Raw genomic sequence first — 17,537 nt, 5'->3', positions numbered from 1 at the left:
AAAGTACTGACAAGGTCCTTTAAATAATTTACAAACTTGACATTAGACTGAGTAAAAAGTCCCCTGAAAACCCATGTTTGAGGAAGATAAAAATTGTTGATGTTATAGGGCACCATATTCTCCATAATTTCACCATTCAAATAAAAATTAAAGATTATGATATTAAGAGAGACAAGGTGGTTGAGGTAATATTTTTTATTGGACCAACTTATGTTGGTGAGAGAGACAAGCTTTCAAGCTACACAGAGCTCTTGTTAAGGTCTGGGAAAGGCACAATGGCTATGTCTACTGGTAACTGAATGACAAAATGTTTGTCTTTCAGAGGTGTTAAAAAAACACCCTCCCAAAAGACAAAAGTTTTGCTGACAACAAGCACCGGTGGGAAGAGCGCTTTGTCGGTAGGAGTGCTCTCCTGCCGACACAGCTAACGCCGCTCTTTGGTTGTAGAAGTTTTTGTCATCAGGAGAGACAACAAACAGCAGCTACACTGCGTGCCTTTTAGCGACACAGTGGTAACGACACAGTCGTGTTGCTAAAAGCTGCGTAGTCTAGACATTGCCTAAGTGTATCACAGCTAAATACAGGATCAAACAGATAGTTTAGCATAAGTAGTTAGCACATATTTTAAGGGATCGTTCAAGGTGAAGTAGCCCATTAGCACCTCTGCAGACACAGGACAAAAAGGGGAGTTAGTGGGTTGCAGATTGTTGCAATAAACCATAAATCCAGTGTCTTTACCAAGACCATGATTTTTAGTGTCTAGCAAAGTTATGAATTTAAGCTCCCAAGCTTGTGTTTTGAAAGTGTTGTGCAGGTTTCCCTTCTGGATGAGGACTGATAGGTCAGATATAGAGTGATCACTTTGTGGAAATTGTTCACCCACTTTCCTGGACACCACGATCAGCTTCAACAATGGAACCCTATGGACAAGTGTATACAAGAAACCCACGGATCACCACACCTACCTTCACAGATCCAGCAACCACCCCAAAACCCCCAAGAAATCTGTTATCTGCCGCCAGCCACTCAAATTACACAGAATATGCTCCAAATAGAAAGTCCAGGATATACACTCAGGGCCGGTGCTACCATTAAGGCGAACTAGGCGGTTGCCTGGGGCGCCAAGATTTGGAGGCGCCAAAAAGCGGTACCCCCAATTTTTTTTACAGCACTCCTATGCCCCCTCCCTGAGCGCGCGGTCGCCGCTCTATTTCTCCTGCCTCCCAGGCTTGTGGCGCCAATCAGCTGTTTGGCGCCGCAAGCCTGGGAGGGGAGGAGAATTAGAGCAGAGGCGGCGTGCTCGGGGAGGAGGCAGAGCAGAGGTGAGCTGGGGTGGGGAGCTGCCACACGGCATCCCGGGGGGGGGGAAGGAGCTGCCGCGGGGGGGGGCACCTCCGGGCGGGGGGGGCGCGCAAGGTGGAAGTTTCGCCTAGGGCGTGAAACTTCCTTGCACTGGCCCTGTATACACCTTAACACACTCAAAACCACCTTCACCAAACAAGGACACTCCACCAGAGAAGTAGGTCACATCATGGAATGGGCAACTCAAATACCCCAAGAGAACCTGCTTCATACAGAGATAAACACCCCTCTGAGAATGCATATCTCTAGTGTTACCTACCACCCCGCACTGGAACCCATTCAGGGTATCATCAAACAACTATAACCCATGCTAAATGTGGACCCCATCCTGAAAGAAATCTTTCCCTGAACCCCTTCTAGCTTTCAAATAACCCCCCAACCTCTCCAAGCTCATCATCAAAAGCAAGCTCCTCACAGACAAGGACACACAAACATAAAGCCACACCAGACCGCTCTCATGGACCAGCACTAGTAGGTGATGAGAGACACACTTTGCCAGTGGGTTCACAGCTGTTTGCTGACAGCAGAGCAATAGTGGAACTCCGGAACTTTCGGTTCTATTTAAAGCTCTAGATGGGAGTGTGCTCTAGTGGGCACAGATTCTTCTGCCTGTTTCCCCTAAGGCTGATCCCTCCTGCCCTTTTCCCCTCCAACCTGTCTCTGTCCCTGCCCCTGGCTCCCTTTTTCAGTTTCATTTTCCTTGCCTAACCAATCTCCACCCCTCAGGATTCTCATCCCAATCCCAGTATCTTTGACCATCCAGTCTAGTTTCCCCATGTTGGCTTACTATCCAAGTTCCAATTCCCACCAACCCACCTCCACACACACACTCCCAGTTTCTCCCTTTCCCTACACTCAGTCTCAGTTCCTACCTCCTGGCTCTGCATCTTGTCTGTCTCTTTTCCCACACTGGCTTTCACTCCTAATCTCCCCTCTCCAGGCTCCTCATCCCGCCTCAGACTCTGCACCCACCTCATCCTCAGTTTGTTGCCCTGACCTCTCTTTTCCCTGGCTTCTTCTCCCAGTTTCTTTGCCTAGCCATTCCCCAGTCTGCTCCTGCATCCTAACTCCTTATCAGATCTGTCTCCCCTTCTTCCTGCCTCATTCTCATTCCCTCACACACTGGTTCCTGGTCCCAGGCTCCTTGTCCAGACAGTCTCAGTCTCCCCTTCCCCCCAATTCATTGTACAATTTCCATGTTTCCCGTAGCAAAACTGAATTCCAGTCCCAGTCTCCTTGCCCAACCTATCCCAGCCTCGTCAAGTCTAATTTCAGCCTCTCCTCCCAGCTCCCAGGCAGTTTCTTTCCTCTCACCTCCAGTTCCAGTCTCACCAGACAACTTTTTCTTCTATGCTGCCAGAGTGCCAGTGAGAGGGTCATTGAGAGCACAGGAGACATAGACTATTTGCTCTCACTCCCAGTGCCCAGCCCCAGTCTGACTCAGAGCAGCAATTACAGGGAAAGTCAGGTTCCCAGACCACTCTCCCTCTCTGGGTTTCTCATCCAGTCCCATTGTCCGGGCCTCTCCTTGCTCCTTGTCCCAATCTCTTTGCCTAGCCAGTTCCAGTTCTTCCCCCACACTCTGGCCTCTTTCCAGGTCTGTCCCTCAGTGCACCACTGGTTCCCAGACTCAGTCTTCTTGCCCAGCTAGTCCCCCTAGTTCCCAGACCCAGTCTCTACCACCCCCACAAGTCTCCAGGCCTAGTCCACACTACCCAGGCTCCTTGTTCCACTCTATTCCCCCAGCCAGGGAGGGAGAGAGGGAGGAAGGGAACAATAAAACTGCCCCCCAGCCCCGGCAGGCAGGGCCACCTGGAACGCAGGGGCTTTAGGGGCTGCAGGGCCCTGGGCTAAGGAGGTCCCGGGGCCCTGGCCTGCAGCTCTAAAGCTCTAAAGCCTCTTTTGGAATGCAGCCCTGCGAGCGCCGGTTCTCTCCAGACGGCTTTGAAGGGGAAAGTGCCGCTTCTCTCCGGCCGCTGGCTGTGCGGCTGCCCCTGCTCCTCCTGAGTCCTCCAGCCCATGCTCGCAGGACCACATTCCAAAAGGGGCTTTAGACTGCAGGCCAGGGCCCCGGGGCCCCCTTAGCCCAGGGCCCTGCAGCCCCTAAAGCCCCTGCATTCCGGGTGGCCCTGTATGCTGGGGGGGGAGCTCCCAGAATCGCGGCCTTGGGGGCAGTGCAGCACTGCGCAGAGCCACCTGCACACCCCCTGCACCAAACGGGAGCTGCCCCAGCTAAGTGTTCTGCACCTCCTGCCTGCCCCAGCCCTGAGCCGCCTCCTGCATCCCCACCCAGAGTGCCCTCCCGCACCCTAACTCCCTCCCAGACCCCGCATCCCACCCTGAGTGCCCTCCCGCACCCTAACTCCCTCCCAGATCCTGCACCCCCACCCTGAGTGCCCTCCCACACCCTAACTCCCTCCCAGACCCTGCACCCCCAGCCCTGAGCCCCAGGGGTAAGCCAGGGGCACCTCCCCGCCACAGTACAGTACAGTATATAATGCCTTTTGTCTGCCCCCCAAAAATTTCCTTGGAACCTAACCCCCTGCATTTACATTAAATCTTATGGGAAAACTGCATTCATTTAACATCGTTTCACTTAAAGTTGCATTTTTCAGGAACATAACTACAATGTTAAGTGAGGAGTTACTGTAATATCGTTGCTAAAATCTTTCCAAGTAGCTTTTTCTCATTTATAGTTAGTTTTTTTATTTTATAAAGTATTACAAAAGGATTAGATTACTAACCCTTCCTCACTGGAATTCTTTGTTCCTCTAGTTTTTTCTTTTTTTCTTTTTTCCTCAATGTGGATGAAATGGAGAAAACTGGTTGTTTTTTTCTTCTCAGCCATAAAACAGGAAGCTTTTTAAAATTATTCATATATAAGACCTGTTAACAAAACAAATTTTATTTTAATTAAACATGCCATTATAATCAAGAAAATGAAGATTTGTAGCAATAATACAGCATATACTACTTTTTCCTATAAACAATTAGATAGTCTATATATTTTTTTACTGATTTGACAAAAAAAAAATCCTTCCTTTTTTTGTAGGCTGCTACCCCCTTTTTGCAAGACTATTTGTTACTAGGCAGAGTCTCTATTTGCTTGGCTAGGTGAATACTTGTTCCAACCCCACACCTCTGTAATCCTGGAAAAAATCCCAGCTTTTAGTCTAAACAACTCTTCACTCATCATCTGTTATACCAAGATGCATTCCTTTGTAGTTTTTCAGTGACAAGGACACCTTATCTTTAGCTGTGTGAACAAACAAGGAACCCTAAAGAACAGTTTACGATATTCTCAGTTTTTTAAGTGAATACAGTGCTTGCTTGTAAAACACATTTGAAGCTCACACCCTTTATTTATCCACAGAACTGGTACATGATACACAGTAGCAGTTCACGACACGTTGTCATGCAAAAGTGTCTAATCCTTGACCTACTGTTTCCAACTCTAGGGTGAGAGGCGGTTTTTGTTTCTGTGCCCACCAGCATTCTGGCTTTTTTGCTGAGACTGTCATACAAGGATGCCAATTGATACTAACTGAGGTGATGCTTTTTATGATGTAGATACCAGCCAACTGGAAATTGGACTGAAACTCATTTCACGTACACTGCCAAACAACTATCAGATAACATTTTTCTCTTAGAGCCATGATTCTTTTCTTGTAGGGGTTAGGCCCAGATGCACCTAGAAAATCACAGGAACTACACTACAATCCACAAAGCCTGAGTTAAGTGCCTAGGCTCCCTATACACTAATGGGGAGACATAGGCAATCCACAAAAGCCAACACACTAGGCAGAGAGACTCCTAAACTAGCCAGTGGGAGATGCAAATGAGAGAAGTGTGTCTAAGTCATGCCCCTCTCTCAGGGATTGGTGCCTAAATCCGAGCTGCAAGGAGGTGCCTATGCCTTTAAAACGCTTTCAGGAACAGAACGCCTATCAGTAGCATTGCATCCATATTTCACTGGTTTTGTAAAATCAGACAAAATGCTTGCATATTTCTACATTATATCAACAGACTGATGGCAGGTACATACTTGAGTTTCATTCTTTCGCCTGGAATTTCATCAGTTATTAATGTGATCCAGTTAGCTTCCTAGATTACTTCTGAAATACTCGCAAATTTTCACCATAATCACTAATATTTCCTTTGAATACCACAGGATGCTATTCTCAATTTAAACCATTTGTTCAGAACTCTGTCACTATTGCTTCACTGCTTTATTAGATTGATAAGTCTGCCTTCATCATGTTCATATTCTTATAATATTCCTTCTCTTTCAAGAAATTACAATTTATGTGTATGATTATTTTGGAGCAGTCTTAACATTATCAGATTAATATTTTACTTCACAGTCCTAATCTTCCACAGTACTAAGAAAATACAACTCCTGGATAATTTAATAGGTGCCATAACTTAAATTCATAAAGGATGTATTTATTTAGGAATACATTTTAACTAGTTAAAACAAAAGTTAAACACAACTTGATAAGATACAGTACATATTTTTTTAATTAAAAATCATCATAAGCTTGAAGTCAGACATTTTAAAAGTTCAATAAAAGATTCAGCAATAAGGAAGAAAATATGGAATAGCATTACAAACTGCTCACTGTAAAACTTGTGGGGCATCACCACTATGCCGAATAACAAGTTATGAAAGTAATGAAAGCATGTCCTGCTGATAGGCATTGAATTTGAAGATGTGTGCACAGTGTCTCCAGAACAACTAAGTGATACATGGTATAAAGCATCTTTTTGTTTGAGTCCAATTGATGCAGAAGTATTCAGAGGCTGAAAAGCAAACCTGAACACTACAAGGTCAATGGTTGCTACATCCTTTTACACCAAGCCAAGCTTATATTTGACCTTGAGTGTTTACCCTGGCTTGGGTATGTTGGTAGTTTAGATTCTCTGGTTAAATTGTACAGGAAAGAGAGCAGAGACTTCTCAATAGCCTAATCAAGGTTGGAATCTTATTATGATATTCTGAGTTTCCCAGAGCAACTAAATTGTTAGTAAGTCCCTTTCAAGAGGCTGTTGGTAAGATTTTTTAATATTAGGATAGCTAACAACTAGTAATTTTTCTGGTTAATAAATTGTTTTTGTAATATTTTCTTTTACTTTATGTTTGCAACACATATGGAAGTGATAGCCACATAAATTGCACAGCAGGGTGATAATTAGTTTATCCTGCTCCCCCAAATTCCAGATGATTGAACAGTTTCAAACAGCCATTAGCTTTTATAATCCTTCTTACTGGAGAAACATTTCCTCCTTCCTCTGAAAGGAAAATTCCCCTCCCCTCACCCCCAGAGTATGCAAATTCACAGGGTAAGAATCAATTCTCACTGAATAAACTGAAATACATATTTTGTAAACAATCAGTATTTCTGAAACTAGTGATGGAGGCAGCCATGTTATTGAAAAGTAGTGTCATCTGCAATAATGATGACTGTGATCTGCTGTAATAATGGCTTAATGATCACAAGAACTATTTCAATATGTATAAACATTAAATAAATATGTTCTAAGGGAATTGAAAAAATTATGTGCAATCTTACACCAGGCTCCAACAGTACTAATATAAAAAATGATATGTTCTCAACAAAATGTCCACCTCTAGCATTATTCTATAAAATGTCAATCTTAATTAACTGTTAAAAAACAATATTTTATAGTTCATTTGCGATTAAAAGTATTTTTACCTCTTAAAAATGTAAATATTAGGCTAAGGAAAATGAATGCAGTTTTCCTTTCTTTCTTTCTAATTCTTAAAATCACTTTTTATTAGCATCTCATCTACATTTGCTGTAAACTAAATGTTTAATTTTGTTACACTTTTTAAAGAGAAACAAAATGCTAATTTTGTGTACAGACACTAACCTAAATATGTCCATTTGTTAAGCCATTCAACTCAAGATTCTTAGGCCAATGCTTTTAGAAGACTTCTTTAAATCAACATTTATAGGTTCATAAGCAGAACTAAGAAGTATTGTAACAGAAACGAAAACTCCAATGGCTAATTTCAGCTCCAATTTAAGAGGAAGCAATTCTGCTGGTGTCAGTTGAATTCCACTTGCTTAAAGTAGGGTTGAATTTGGCCTCAAGAGTCTGACTCATCAACACTTGTGGAAGAATCATCAGCTCAGGGTGTTTGAAATTCACTGCACTTTGTCATCACATTCACACTGTTTTATGGAGTTTTCCATTCTGACCTGAGCTGATGATGATTAATAGTGAAAAAAAATAAGACATGCCATGTAACAGAAAAAATATGTAACAATGTAAAATAGTATACATTTAGAATAGTACTTTTCATAGACTTAAGAAACGACAAAATGCCTTAGACTCTGGGCCTGAGCCTAATTTACACTCAGGCCCTGGCATGGTAAAAGAGTTTTAGCGTGGTTTAAAGAACTTTACTATACATGAGAATTGGGTCCTCTATGTACAGTGATCATATCATCCACCACTAAAATGTATCTATTTCTGGAGTGCAAACCAAGCAACCACTCTGCTGAAAGACACAACCTTCAGCAGCAGTTTCCTCTGTGGTCCAAAATTTCCTTTTCCAAAGTTCAGAACTTTATTTATTTATGGGCATTTCTATGGAGATTTGTAATATTCATTCTAGACCAGTGCAAAAAGCACTGCTAGATTAAAGGATCAGTGACAGTTTTAAAGTTCAATAACTCACATATGATCAGAGCTAGAAATTAATGCTGTATATCATAGGCACGTTTTTTCCACTGTTATATATCAATGCTGGCAAGTCATAGAATCCTGGAACTTGAAATTATATTATTCTGGCTACTTGTTTGCTTTTCCTTTCATTTCCACTCCCTTATTTCAACACCAGTTATACCAAATATTGCAAGAGCTAAAGGCTAAAATTGGAGTTGTATACATCTGAAACCTTTGAACCTATCATTCAAATGTTATAGAGCATGACCCATTGACTGAAAGGCCAAATTCCCACAGATCTTGAAGTAAGAAGGATCACACCAATAAAGCATTAACTGTATTACATGTTCACCAGATGTTATCTGTTAAAATCATGTTAAAAATCTAACTGCAGATTTTGAAAAGTGTGAATTGGGAGTGCTTTGTTCCAGCTGGGCCTTGAGTGGGCCTGACTGGTATATAAGGGCAGTCAGCAGCGAACCAGCTGAGCGGCGAACAGCAGAGGCTAACAGCGGGAGTTTGCCTGGGAGCTGTCCGAGAGGAGGTACGCTAAGTGCTGCATTAGGGGGGCTGTGTTGGTGAGTATCTGAGTGTCTGCTGCTGGGACAGTTGGTCAGTTTGACCGTGTGCTTGATTGCTTGCTTGTTGGTTTGAAAAGTGTGAATTGGGAGTGCTTTGTTCCAGCTGGGCCTTGAGTGGGCCTGACTGGTATATAAGGGCAGTCAGCAGCGAACCAGCTGAGCGGCGAACAGCAGAGGCTAACAGCGGGAGTTTGCAGTTTTAAGGCCCGGCTTGACAAAGCCCTGGCTGGGATGATTTAGCTGGGAATTGGTCCTGCTTTGAGCAGGGGGTTGGACTAGATGACCTCTTGAGGTCCCTTCCAACTCTGATATTCTATGATTCTATGATCTCACACTACTAGGGATAGAAATACTGTGTGAGCTTCTCTAATTACTGCTCCTAGACCAGTGACCAGAAAGGAAAGGGTTAGATCTATGGCTTTCACTGGAAAACAGATGACAAGGAAAGCACATTGTTTAAGGCTATAAAACTGGTTATTAAAGGAGCTCTGTGTCAGGTTCAGGATAAAAGAAACACAAAAAGCTAGAATCAGATAAGGAAATTTACAGGCAATATCAGATCGTTGGCAATTGACAAATACCTTTCCAGACTCTTGGGGTGCCTGCAGCTATGATTGGAACCACCTCTGGTAATGTATAATTTTTTTTAAAAGTTCAAATTAACAAAATAGGTGGTTTAAATTTAATCAAAAATAACATTAAGAAATTTTTCCACATTAAATTCATTCAGCAATTATATTTAAAGTGGTAACATACAACCATATTTATTGTATAAAAAGAGGCTATTTTGGTTTTAACTCCAAAAAGAGAAGATGCCTGATTCTCTTCTATGAGGAGGAAAACTACAGTTACGTGCAAAAGTGGGACATGGCATCCTATGTAGTATCTAACAAAAGGAAGAAAGCACAGAGAAAGCAGGAAAACAGAGAAAATTCTATTTGCAAAAAGGAAACAAATATGCTCTTCTATTTGTAGAAGTGGGTTTTCTAATGCTCTTTACTTTTGTTTCACAGAATAGCGGCATTGTACCTTTAAACTGTGTGAAAAGATATGAAAAAGATATTTAAATAATGGAAGTGCACTGAATGGCATGTAGTTTTTACAAAATTGCACAACACTAACAATCAACATAATATAATATTTAGAGCTACAGCATGTACACTAAACATTAGCATTCCTGTCTTTATCATCCATTTGTATCACACATCGTCATTTTACATTATTTGTTATGGACATGCAGGAAGAAAGACAAGAGGTGAGGGATATGGTTTAATTAGGCCATAACTTTGTCAACTTAGTTCATCTGGGAACTATCCAGCATTATACTGTACAATACAGGTGATGATTCCTTCCTTAATCATTTCCACCTTGTAGAGGGCTGCATCATCCTTCCACAGCTGTTCCCCAGCCAGCTGCTGGGACCTCACCACCCTGCCCTCAAATATATGTTATGGGGCTATCTCCTCATAATACCAGACATCAGCATACCCTACATCTACTTTCAATTCCAGTTAATCAGGGAACTGGTCCCCCTATAGAATAAGTACCTGCACTGGACATAAGGAGATATCAGTAATTAGCTTGGCTGCTTCCCTCCCCACCCTCAGCTGGTTTCCCAGATAGTTAACATTTCTGTCACCAACTTCAGCCAAAAATATACCCACTCCCCAGTCAGAGAGGTGTACCTCATTCTCCCTAAAGAAGGGGGCTCCTGGTGGAAGGACTGGGTGTAAATACCCTCCCCTGGGTGCGCTGGGGCCAATGTTTTACCTGCCCCACTCACCTGCCCACCTGTTCAGTTGATGCCTTCCCTGCCTCTCTCCCAATCCCTAAGAGAGGGGGAACCCCTAAAGGAGACAATACTCCTTTCCCCCTCTAAGTCTAGACAAAGACCATCCTGTCTTTGAGGTTGTATGGTTTGCAATATAGCTTGTAACACAGAACCTTAAATGTCAAGAACAAAGTTTTTCAATAGATGCTCTTTATTCTTAACAGATTTTCCTGGAATATTTAGAATGATCCTTGGCGCTATATGCAGAGTCCAGATTTTTCTGAAAATAGTTATTAAATTTATATTTAATAGTACACTTACTTGTTTCCCAGATGTAAGCTTTTTGTCCTCAGTATTCTGTTCTGGTTTAATGATGTGATACATAAAGCTTTTACTATAACATACTGGAAGTGTGCTTTGACTGTAAATTTGTTTCGCTCCATCTCTGATATAATATCTCTGCGGAAGAACTTCATCCAAAGGAATTTTGCTGTAAAAACAGAACTTCTGTTACTTTAGTTCACAGTAAATAAAAATGTAGGTACTTCTGAATGACTGAATAATCTGGACAGTTGATTCTTTTATTGTTGCTAAAGAACAAAGTGAACCGCAATACTTATAATTTCCTCCTGTACATTATTATTACTTAAGAAGAAAGAAAAAGAAAGGGAATTATATGGCGAAAACAATGTTAATTAAATATTTAGGTTGAAATCTTATTGGCATAAAAGACAAAAAATGCACAGTTTGATTCCCACTTCTAACTTAATTCGGTTCCCTAGCTGATATATGCAGTAAAATAAGATGTTTTACTACATACAAAATAAGAAAAGCTGGAAAGGCCCTTGAGTTAAATGCAAGTCTCGCAGTTGTATTAAGAGTGTATTCAAAAGGGAAAAAAACTAGGAAAGGTGCATCGGGCTGATTGGCTGAGGTGAAGGAGAAGTAAGAAAAAGGCCTATACAAAAAGGCATCAGGCCCTAACAAATTAACCCATATTAGAATCTATTCAGGTCAAGATTTTGGCAAAAGCTTTCTAATGCTGTAAAACTGGATCTTTAGAAGTGGTGTCTAGCTGTATAGATATTCCCTGATTTTTATTAGCTAAACTTGTAAATCAAATACATTAATTTATTTTATTGCTAGTTAAAATATACATTTAGATATACACATGGATTTCTGACTTTTTTCTGCTTTTCCTCTCTATACTGATTTTTAAATGACTCTACAACTCTCAATTCCATGCTATATATCTTTAATTACATTTAGGTTTGACAGAATTTGTTTTTTTAATCATTTTGATTTCTAAACTTATTTTTAAACTTTTTTTAGATTTTTATCTATTTCAATTTTCATAGTTACGGAAAGTTAGGGGGGTATCAGAAAATAATTTAGTGACAGACATTGAAATTCAAAAAGTTAACATTTTACAACAATTAAAATGTTAACACAAACTGTCAAAATCACATCAAAATATACAAATAAATATCCTTAAATCTAATTCTAATAAATTCTCAAGCAGCATTTTTCTAACTTTGCCTACCTGTAAATTTTGATTATTATCAATGGAAATATTTTTGTCTGTGTATGTACAGTGAAAATCAATGTTTACAGATAGTTACCAAAAAAATCTAATCCTTCCAAGTTACATTCACTTTAAGGATACTTTATACTGTCAGTGTGGTGTGAAGGGCTGTAATGTAAATGAAACTCAGACTCACTGTGTATTGTACACATGAGCTCCTTTTCCCAAAGTTTGTCCCTCCTCCTGTCACAGGCTTTCATTAATTTTTGTTTATTGCCTGTGACCTGTCCATGATTATTACTAAAAATACCTGTGACAAAATCAAATTCTTATGAATAAAGCACAAAGTGTTGTTAAATTTTATTAATAAATATTTAGATAACAGCTATCTCACACTCTGGAAACAAGCAATTTACTGTGTCAATTTACATCGCCCATCTAACTAACTAGGAAAAAGATCTCCAAATAACTGTACAAATTCCAGTAATATGGTATCTTGTGAGTTTTCTATTTAATGGATTGAAGAAAACAAGAACAAATATATTTTACCTCTGCTAACAGGGAGCAGGGTTACAATTTTGAACTCTGTCAAAAAAGGAAGTATTTCAGAGGCATAGGCTTGAGATAAATTAATTTACATCTGTGGGGAATGAAGAGGGGATTTGGAATGGAAAATGTAATATTTATGTTGAATCGTAGGATCAGAAAAAACAAGCTTTTGCTTGCTACTGGTTTTCTTTTTATAACAGAGGGCAAATGGGGGCACCATCCATTATCACTGACTTCAGTGGGATTTTGTATCAGCACTTAAGGTTATGTCTTTGCTGCAAAAAAAAATGTGTATTTTTACATCAAGATAGCTATCTTCATGCAAAACCCTCGTGTAGACAAGGCATAAGAAGTCTTCATGTCAATGTAGCTAGTCAAAATCAACCTCTAACACCCCCCCACACCTGGAATTTGTAGTTAGTTGATAAGTCACAGATGGGGGATATAGTGTTGACCTCAACTACACTGAGGTAAAACTACATGTGCCTTGTCTACACTAGGACTTTACAACAAGATAGCTATCTCAAGTTTTCTATGTTAATATAAAAAACATATCTTGTTTGCAGTGAAGATATTCCCAAGAGCCATTTAGTAGATGTCTATACAATACAAATCATAACACAAGTAGGAATGACTACTGTTAATGTAGAAAAGGGTGTAATATAGGAGGAGGTGATTATAAGCACTAGGAAATTAAAATCCTTAGACCCAGCATTGAGGTGATATAAACATACCATTAGAGGTAAGAAATACAGTATAACTAAATGGCAAGGTTCAAGAGGGTTATTCAGGCCAAACAAGTATAATTACAAAAATGGAAATCCAACACTAGTGGAGCTTAAGGCAATATGTAAAATGGAAATTAGGGGGGTTAAAATGGAATTTGAAGAGCAAAAAGCCAAAGGTATAAAAACCAAGAAAATATTCAGTATATCGGGCATTGGATCTCTGCAAGAGTATTGGTAGTTCAGTTGTTGTCCGGCTATACTGAAAGAAGGACAGGAGACATTTGATATGGTTTTAATTAGGCTGCAACTTTACTATTTGCTTAAAACTGTACAGTGTGGGTAACTCCCCCCCCCACACACACACACACATACCCATAAAGCATCCTCTCCCTCAGCAAGCCAGACAACACCCCCCTCACCCCTGTTTAAAGGTGTGGTGCGGTCAAACTAACAAGTCAAGGGGACAAAAAAGGAGGATAACAACATTGCAGGTAAGCTAACTGACTTATATGCATCAGTCTTCACTATAGCTGACATTGGGGAAATACCTCCCCTGGACATAGTTTTTCAGGTAATAAAGGTGAGGTAGTATCTGACTGAAATATCAAAAGAAGGACTAAAACAAATTGATAAATTAAGGAGGAACAAGTTACAATGCTCAGATAGAACAGGAGTATTTGTGGCACCTTAGAGACTAACACATTTATTGTTGAAAGAACTTAAGAAAGAAGTGGCTGAGTTGCTAACAAAAATAAACAATCTCTTACTAAAATCAACTGCTATACAGGAGAGCTGCAAGATAGCAAATGTTCTACCTATTTTTAAGGCACAAGTGGTGATCTTGGGAATCACAGATAAGTGGGACTTACTTCAGTACCAGGTAAACTGGTTGAAACAATCATTAAAAGCAGAATTATAATATACCTAGATGATCATGATATGCTAGGGACAAAGAAAAATAGCTTCTGATAAAGAAAAAAAAAAGCCTCACTACTTACTATTAGAATTTTCTAAACATATCAACAAAATAGTACGTAAAGGAGAACTGATTTACATCATTTACTTGGATATACACAAAACTTTTGTCAAAGACTTATTAATGATCTGTAACAGGCAGGAAGTAGCGAGGTGGCAAAACTTGCAGACAACCAAACATTATTTTGGTTAGTAAAATCTACAGACAACTGTGAGTAACTTCAGAGGGACCTATCGAAGATGTATAAATGGACAGCAGATGAATTTCAGTGTTGATAAATGCAAAGTGATGCATATTTGAAGGAAAAATCTGAACTATTCATAAACTTTACTGGTTTCATAGAATATCAGGGTTGGAAGGGACCTCAGGAGATCATCTAGTCCAACCCCCTGCTCAAAGCAGGACCAATCCTGTAACTGGAACAGTTTAGGAGAGACCTAGGTGTAACTGTGTCAATGAACACCTCTGCTCAATGTAGGGTGGAAGGATTTAAACCAAATTTTAAATCATGATTTAAAACAACAAGCAGGAAACCTTGATTTAAATAATTTATTTTCATATTCTTTTGCATTTGTACATTTTAGTTACTTTCCTAAACTAAAAATGTTGATTCTCATTGGTTGGTAACAGTTAAAACATGTTGATTTGCAACTTAATATAACCTTTACACTCATTTTGGTACTTCTTTTTGCTAACCAACAGGATATGCTATATCTATACATCTTTATTTAAGCAATTACACAGTTTAATATACATTTATTCAGATTCTTAATTTTTAGATTTTATAAATTATGTTAGGAAATGGAGAATGATGCATTTCTTATTTACTAGATGATGTTTACTTATTTTTACTCACAATTTGTGTAAAGCATTTGGATGGAAATAGAAATTCAATTAAAAATGAACAAAAACAGCATTTTCAAAAAAATGTATGTTAAATAAAATTACCTTAAATGTGTGGGATATGTAAGGGGAAAAAACATTTATCAAAACATGTTTTGCATTTGAAAACTAACTGATTCAGTGAACAAAGGAAGTGCTACAGGATTCATAGATTCAAGGACTGGAAGGAACCTCGAGAGGTCATTGAGTCCAGTCCCCTGCCCTCATGGCAGGACCAAATACTGTCTAGACTATCCCCGATAGACATTTATCTAACCTACTCTTAAATATCTCCAGAGATGGAGATTCCACTCCTTAGGCAATTTATTCCAGTGTTTAACCACCCTGACAGTTAGAAACTTTTTCCTAATGTCCAACCTAAACCTCCCTTGCTGCAGTTTAACCCCATTGCTTCTTGTTCTATCCTTAGAGACTAAGGTGAACAAGTTTTCTCCCTCCTCCTTATGACACCCTTTTAGATACCTGAAAACTGCTATCATGTCCCCTCTCAGTCTTCTCTTTTCCAAACTAAACAAACCCAATTCTTTCAGCCTTCCTTGATAGGTCATGTTCTCAAGACCTTTAATCATTCTTGTTGCTGGATGCATGCCCCACACCCTGCATGTTACTATGCAAGCAGTCCTCACACACTCCTGTGTAGTTTCACCACAGTGTGCTTTATTTACAATGTCTTGTATAGTTTTGTGTCCCCACAGCATAAGACTTTCCCCAAGCTTCACCCTACTTCCTATACATAGGGCTGGGGGATTCCCACCTGTCTAAGATCCTGGGCTTTGTTGCCCTTCCTTTTCCTTATGCCTTCCTGTCTCCCTTTTAACTGACCCCAGCTGATGAGCTGGATTCCCTTGTTAACTGGTTAATCAACCAGTCTTTAATCAATTATCTCCCAATTTAGCTCACAAATTTAGCTTACAAACTGATGAGTCAGCCTTAGGCTATTCCTACTCTGTCATAGGAAGCATTAGGCTTATTTTATTGTTCTTTTGACCAGAAGGTTGACAGTTGACATTTGGTCACCGGCTGGACGTTAGTCATGGTTTCTCACTTAACAGGGTGGATCACATGACGGTCATCATTTTCCACCCAAAATATGGACTGGCAACTACATAAAACAGGAGATCAACAAATATGTGATTCTACCTCCTACAGCACACAAAGAACCAGTTGCAATCTCTGTGTGCATCAGCAAGCTAACCATCATTAATGCATATAAACCAGCTGGTACATAGTGGTTTCAACCAGCTCTGCATAATGCATAGGAACCCTGCTATATTTGTGGGCAATGGGGCTATGTCGCAAACAACATTGCAGGTGAAGAACTGACACTCTGAGCGTTGGCAAATAATATGTTCTTCCTTTTTGATACAACACAGCGCATCACTTTCTACTCTACAGGATACTGCCCTGACCTGACTTCCATCTCTAAAGATGATACAGGCACACCTATAGCTGCATCGGAATTGTCCTCAATGACTTCTGAACAGCCAGCACTGACCCGTATTAGCATACAAATCCCAGTTCTCTACTCAAAACCAGTGGCGTTTCTAACAAGCATACAGAGCCACTTTCACTATGACTATGAACAATAAAAACTCCCACATGAAATTGGGAAAAGCAACAGGAAGAAATGGTATCTATCCTGAGTTTCTATATAACCTGGGTCCACTGGCATGGAAGCGGATGATGACGGCATAACGAGTGGGGTCTCGAAGTGATCAGTTCTGGGTCCAGTTCTGTTCAATATCTTCATCAATGATTTAGATAATAGCATAGAGAGTAAACTTATAAAGTTTGCGGACAATACCAAACTGGGAGGAGTTGCTTTGGCGGATAGGATTATAATTCAAAATGATCCGGACAAACTGGAGAAATGGTCTGAAGTATATAGCATGAAATTCAATAAGAACAAATGCAAAGTACTCCACTTAAGAAGGAACAATCAGTTGCACACATACAAAATGGGAAATGACTGCCTAGGAAGGAGTACTGTGGAAAGGGATCTGGGGGTCATAGTGGACCACAAGCTAAATAGGAGTCAACAGTGTAACACTGTTGCAAAAAAAGCGAATATCACTCTTAGATGTATTAGCAGGAGTGTTGTAAGCATGATATGAGAAGTAATTCTTCCGCTCTACTCCATGCTGATCAACTGGAGTATTGTGTACAGTTCTGGGCGCCACATTTCAGGAAACATGTGGACAAATTGAAGAAAGTCCAGAGAAGAGCAACAAAAATGATTAAAGGTCTAGAAAACATGACCTATGAGGAGAGATTGAAAAAATTGGGTTTGTTTAGTCTGTAAAATAGAAGACTGAGAGGGGACATAATAACAGTTTTCAAGTAAATAAAATGTTGTTACAAAGAGGAGGGAGAAAAATTGTTCTTCTTAACCTCTGAGGATAGGACAAGAAGCAATGGGCTTTAATTGCAGCATGGAAGGTTTAGG

At 40.1% G+C, this 17,537-nt stretch overlaps 1 protein-coding gene across 2 annotated transcripts in view; it reads right to left on the bottom strand.

The window, feature by feature from the left end:
- LRRIQ3 (leucine rich repeats and IQ motif containing 3) overlaps positions 1-17,537 on the bottom strand; it is a 69,103-nt gene that overhangs the window by 14,524 nt on the left and 37,042 nt on the right. For both annotated transcript variants that reach the window (XM_054037607.1, XM_054037608.1), the window contains 2 exons: positions 10,732-10,900; positions 4,107-4,248 (listed from right to left, as the gene is read on the bottom strand). In XM_054037607.1, the coding sequence (XP_053893582.1) occupies positions 4,107-4,248; positions 10,732-10,900 (311 nt within the window). The remainder of the gene's footprint in view (positions 1-4,106; positions 4,249-10,731; positions 10,901-17,537) is intronic.

Source organism: Malaclemys terrapin, chromosome 8 (assembly GCF_027887155.1).
Source record: "Malaclemys terrapin pileata isolate rMalTer1 chromosome 8, rMalTer1.hap1, whole genome shotgun sequence".
Taxonomy (NCBI): Eukaryota; Metazoa; Chordata; order Testudines; family Emydidae; genus Malaclemys; species Malaclemys terrapin.
This window is presented reverse-complemented; position numbering and strand designations above follow the sequence as displayed.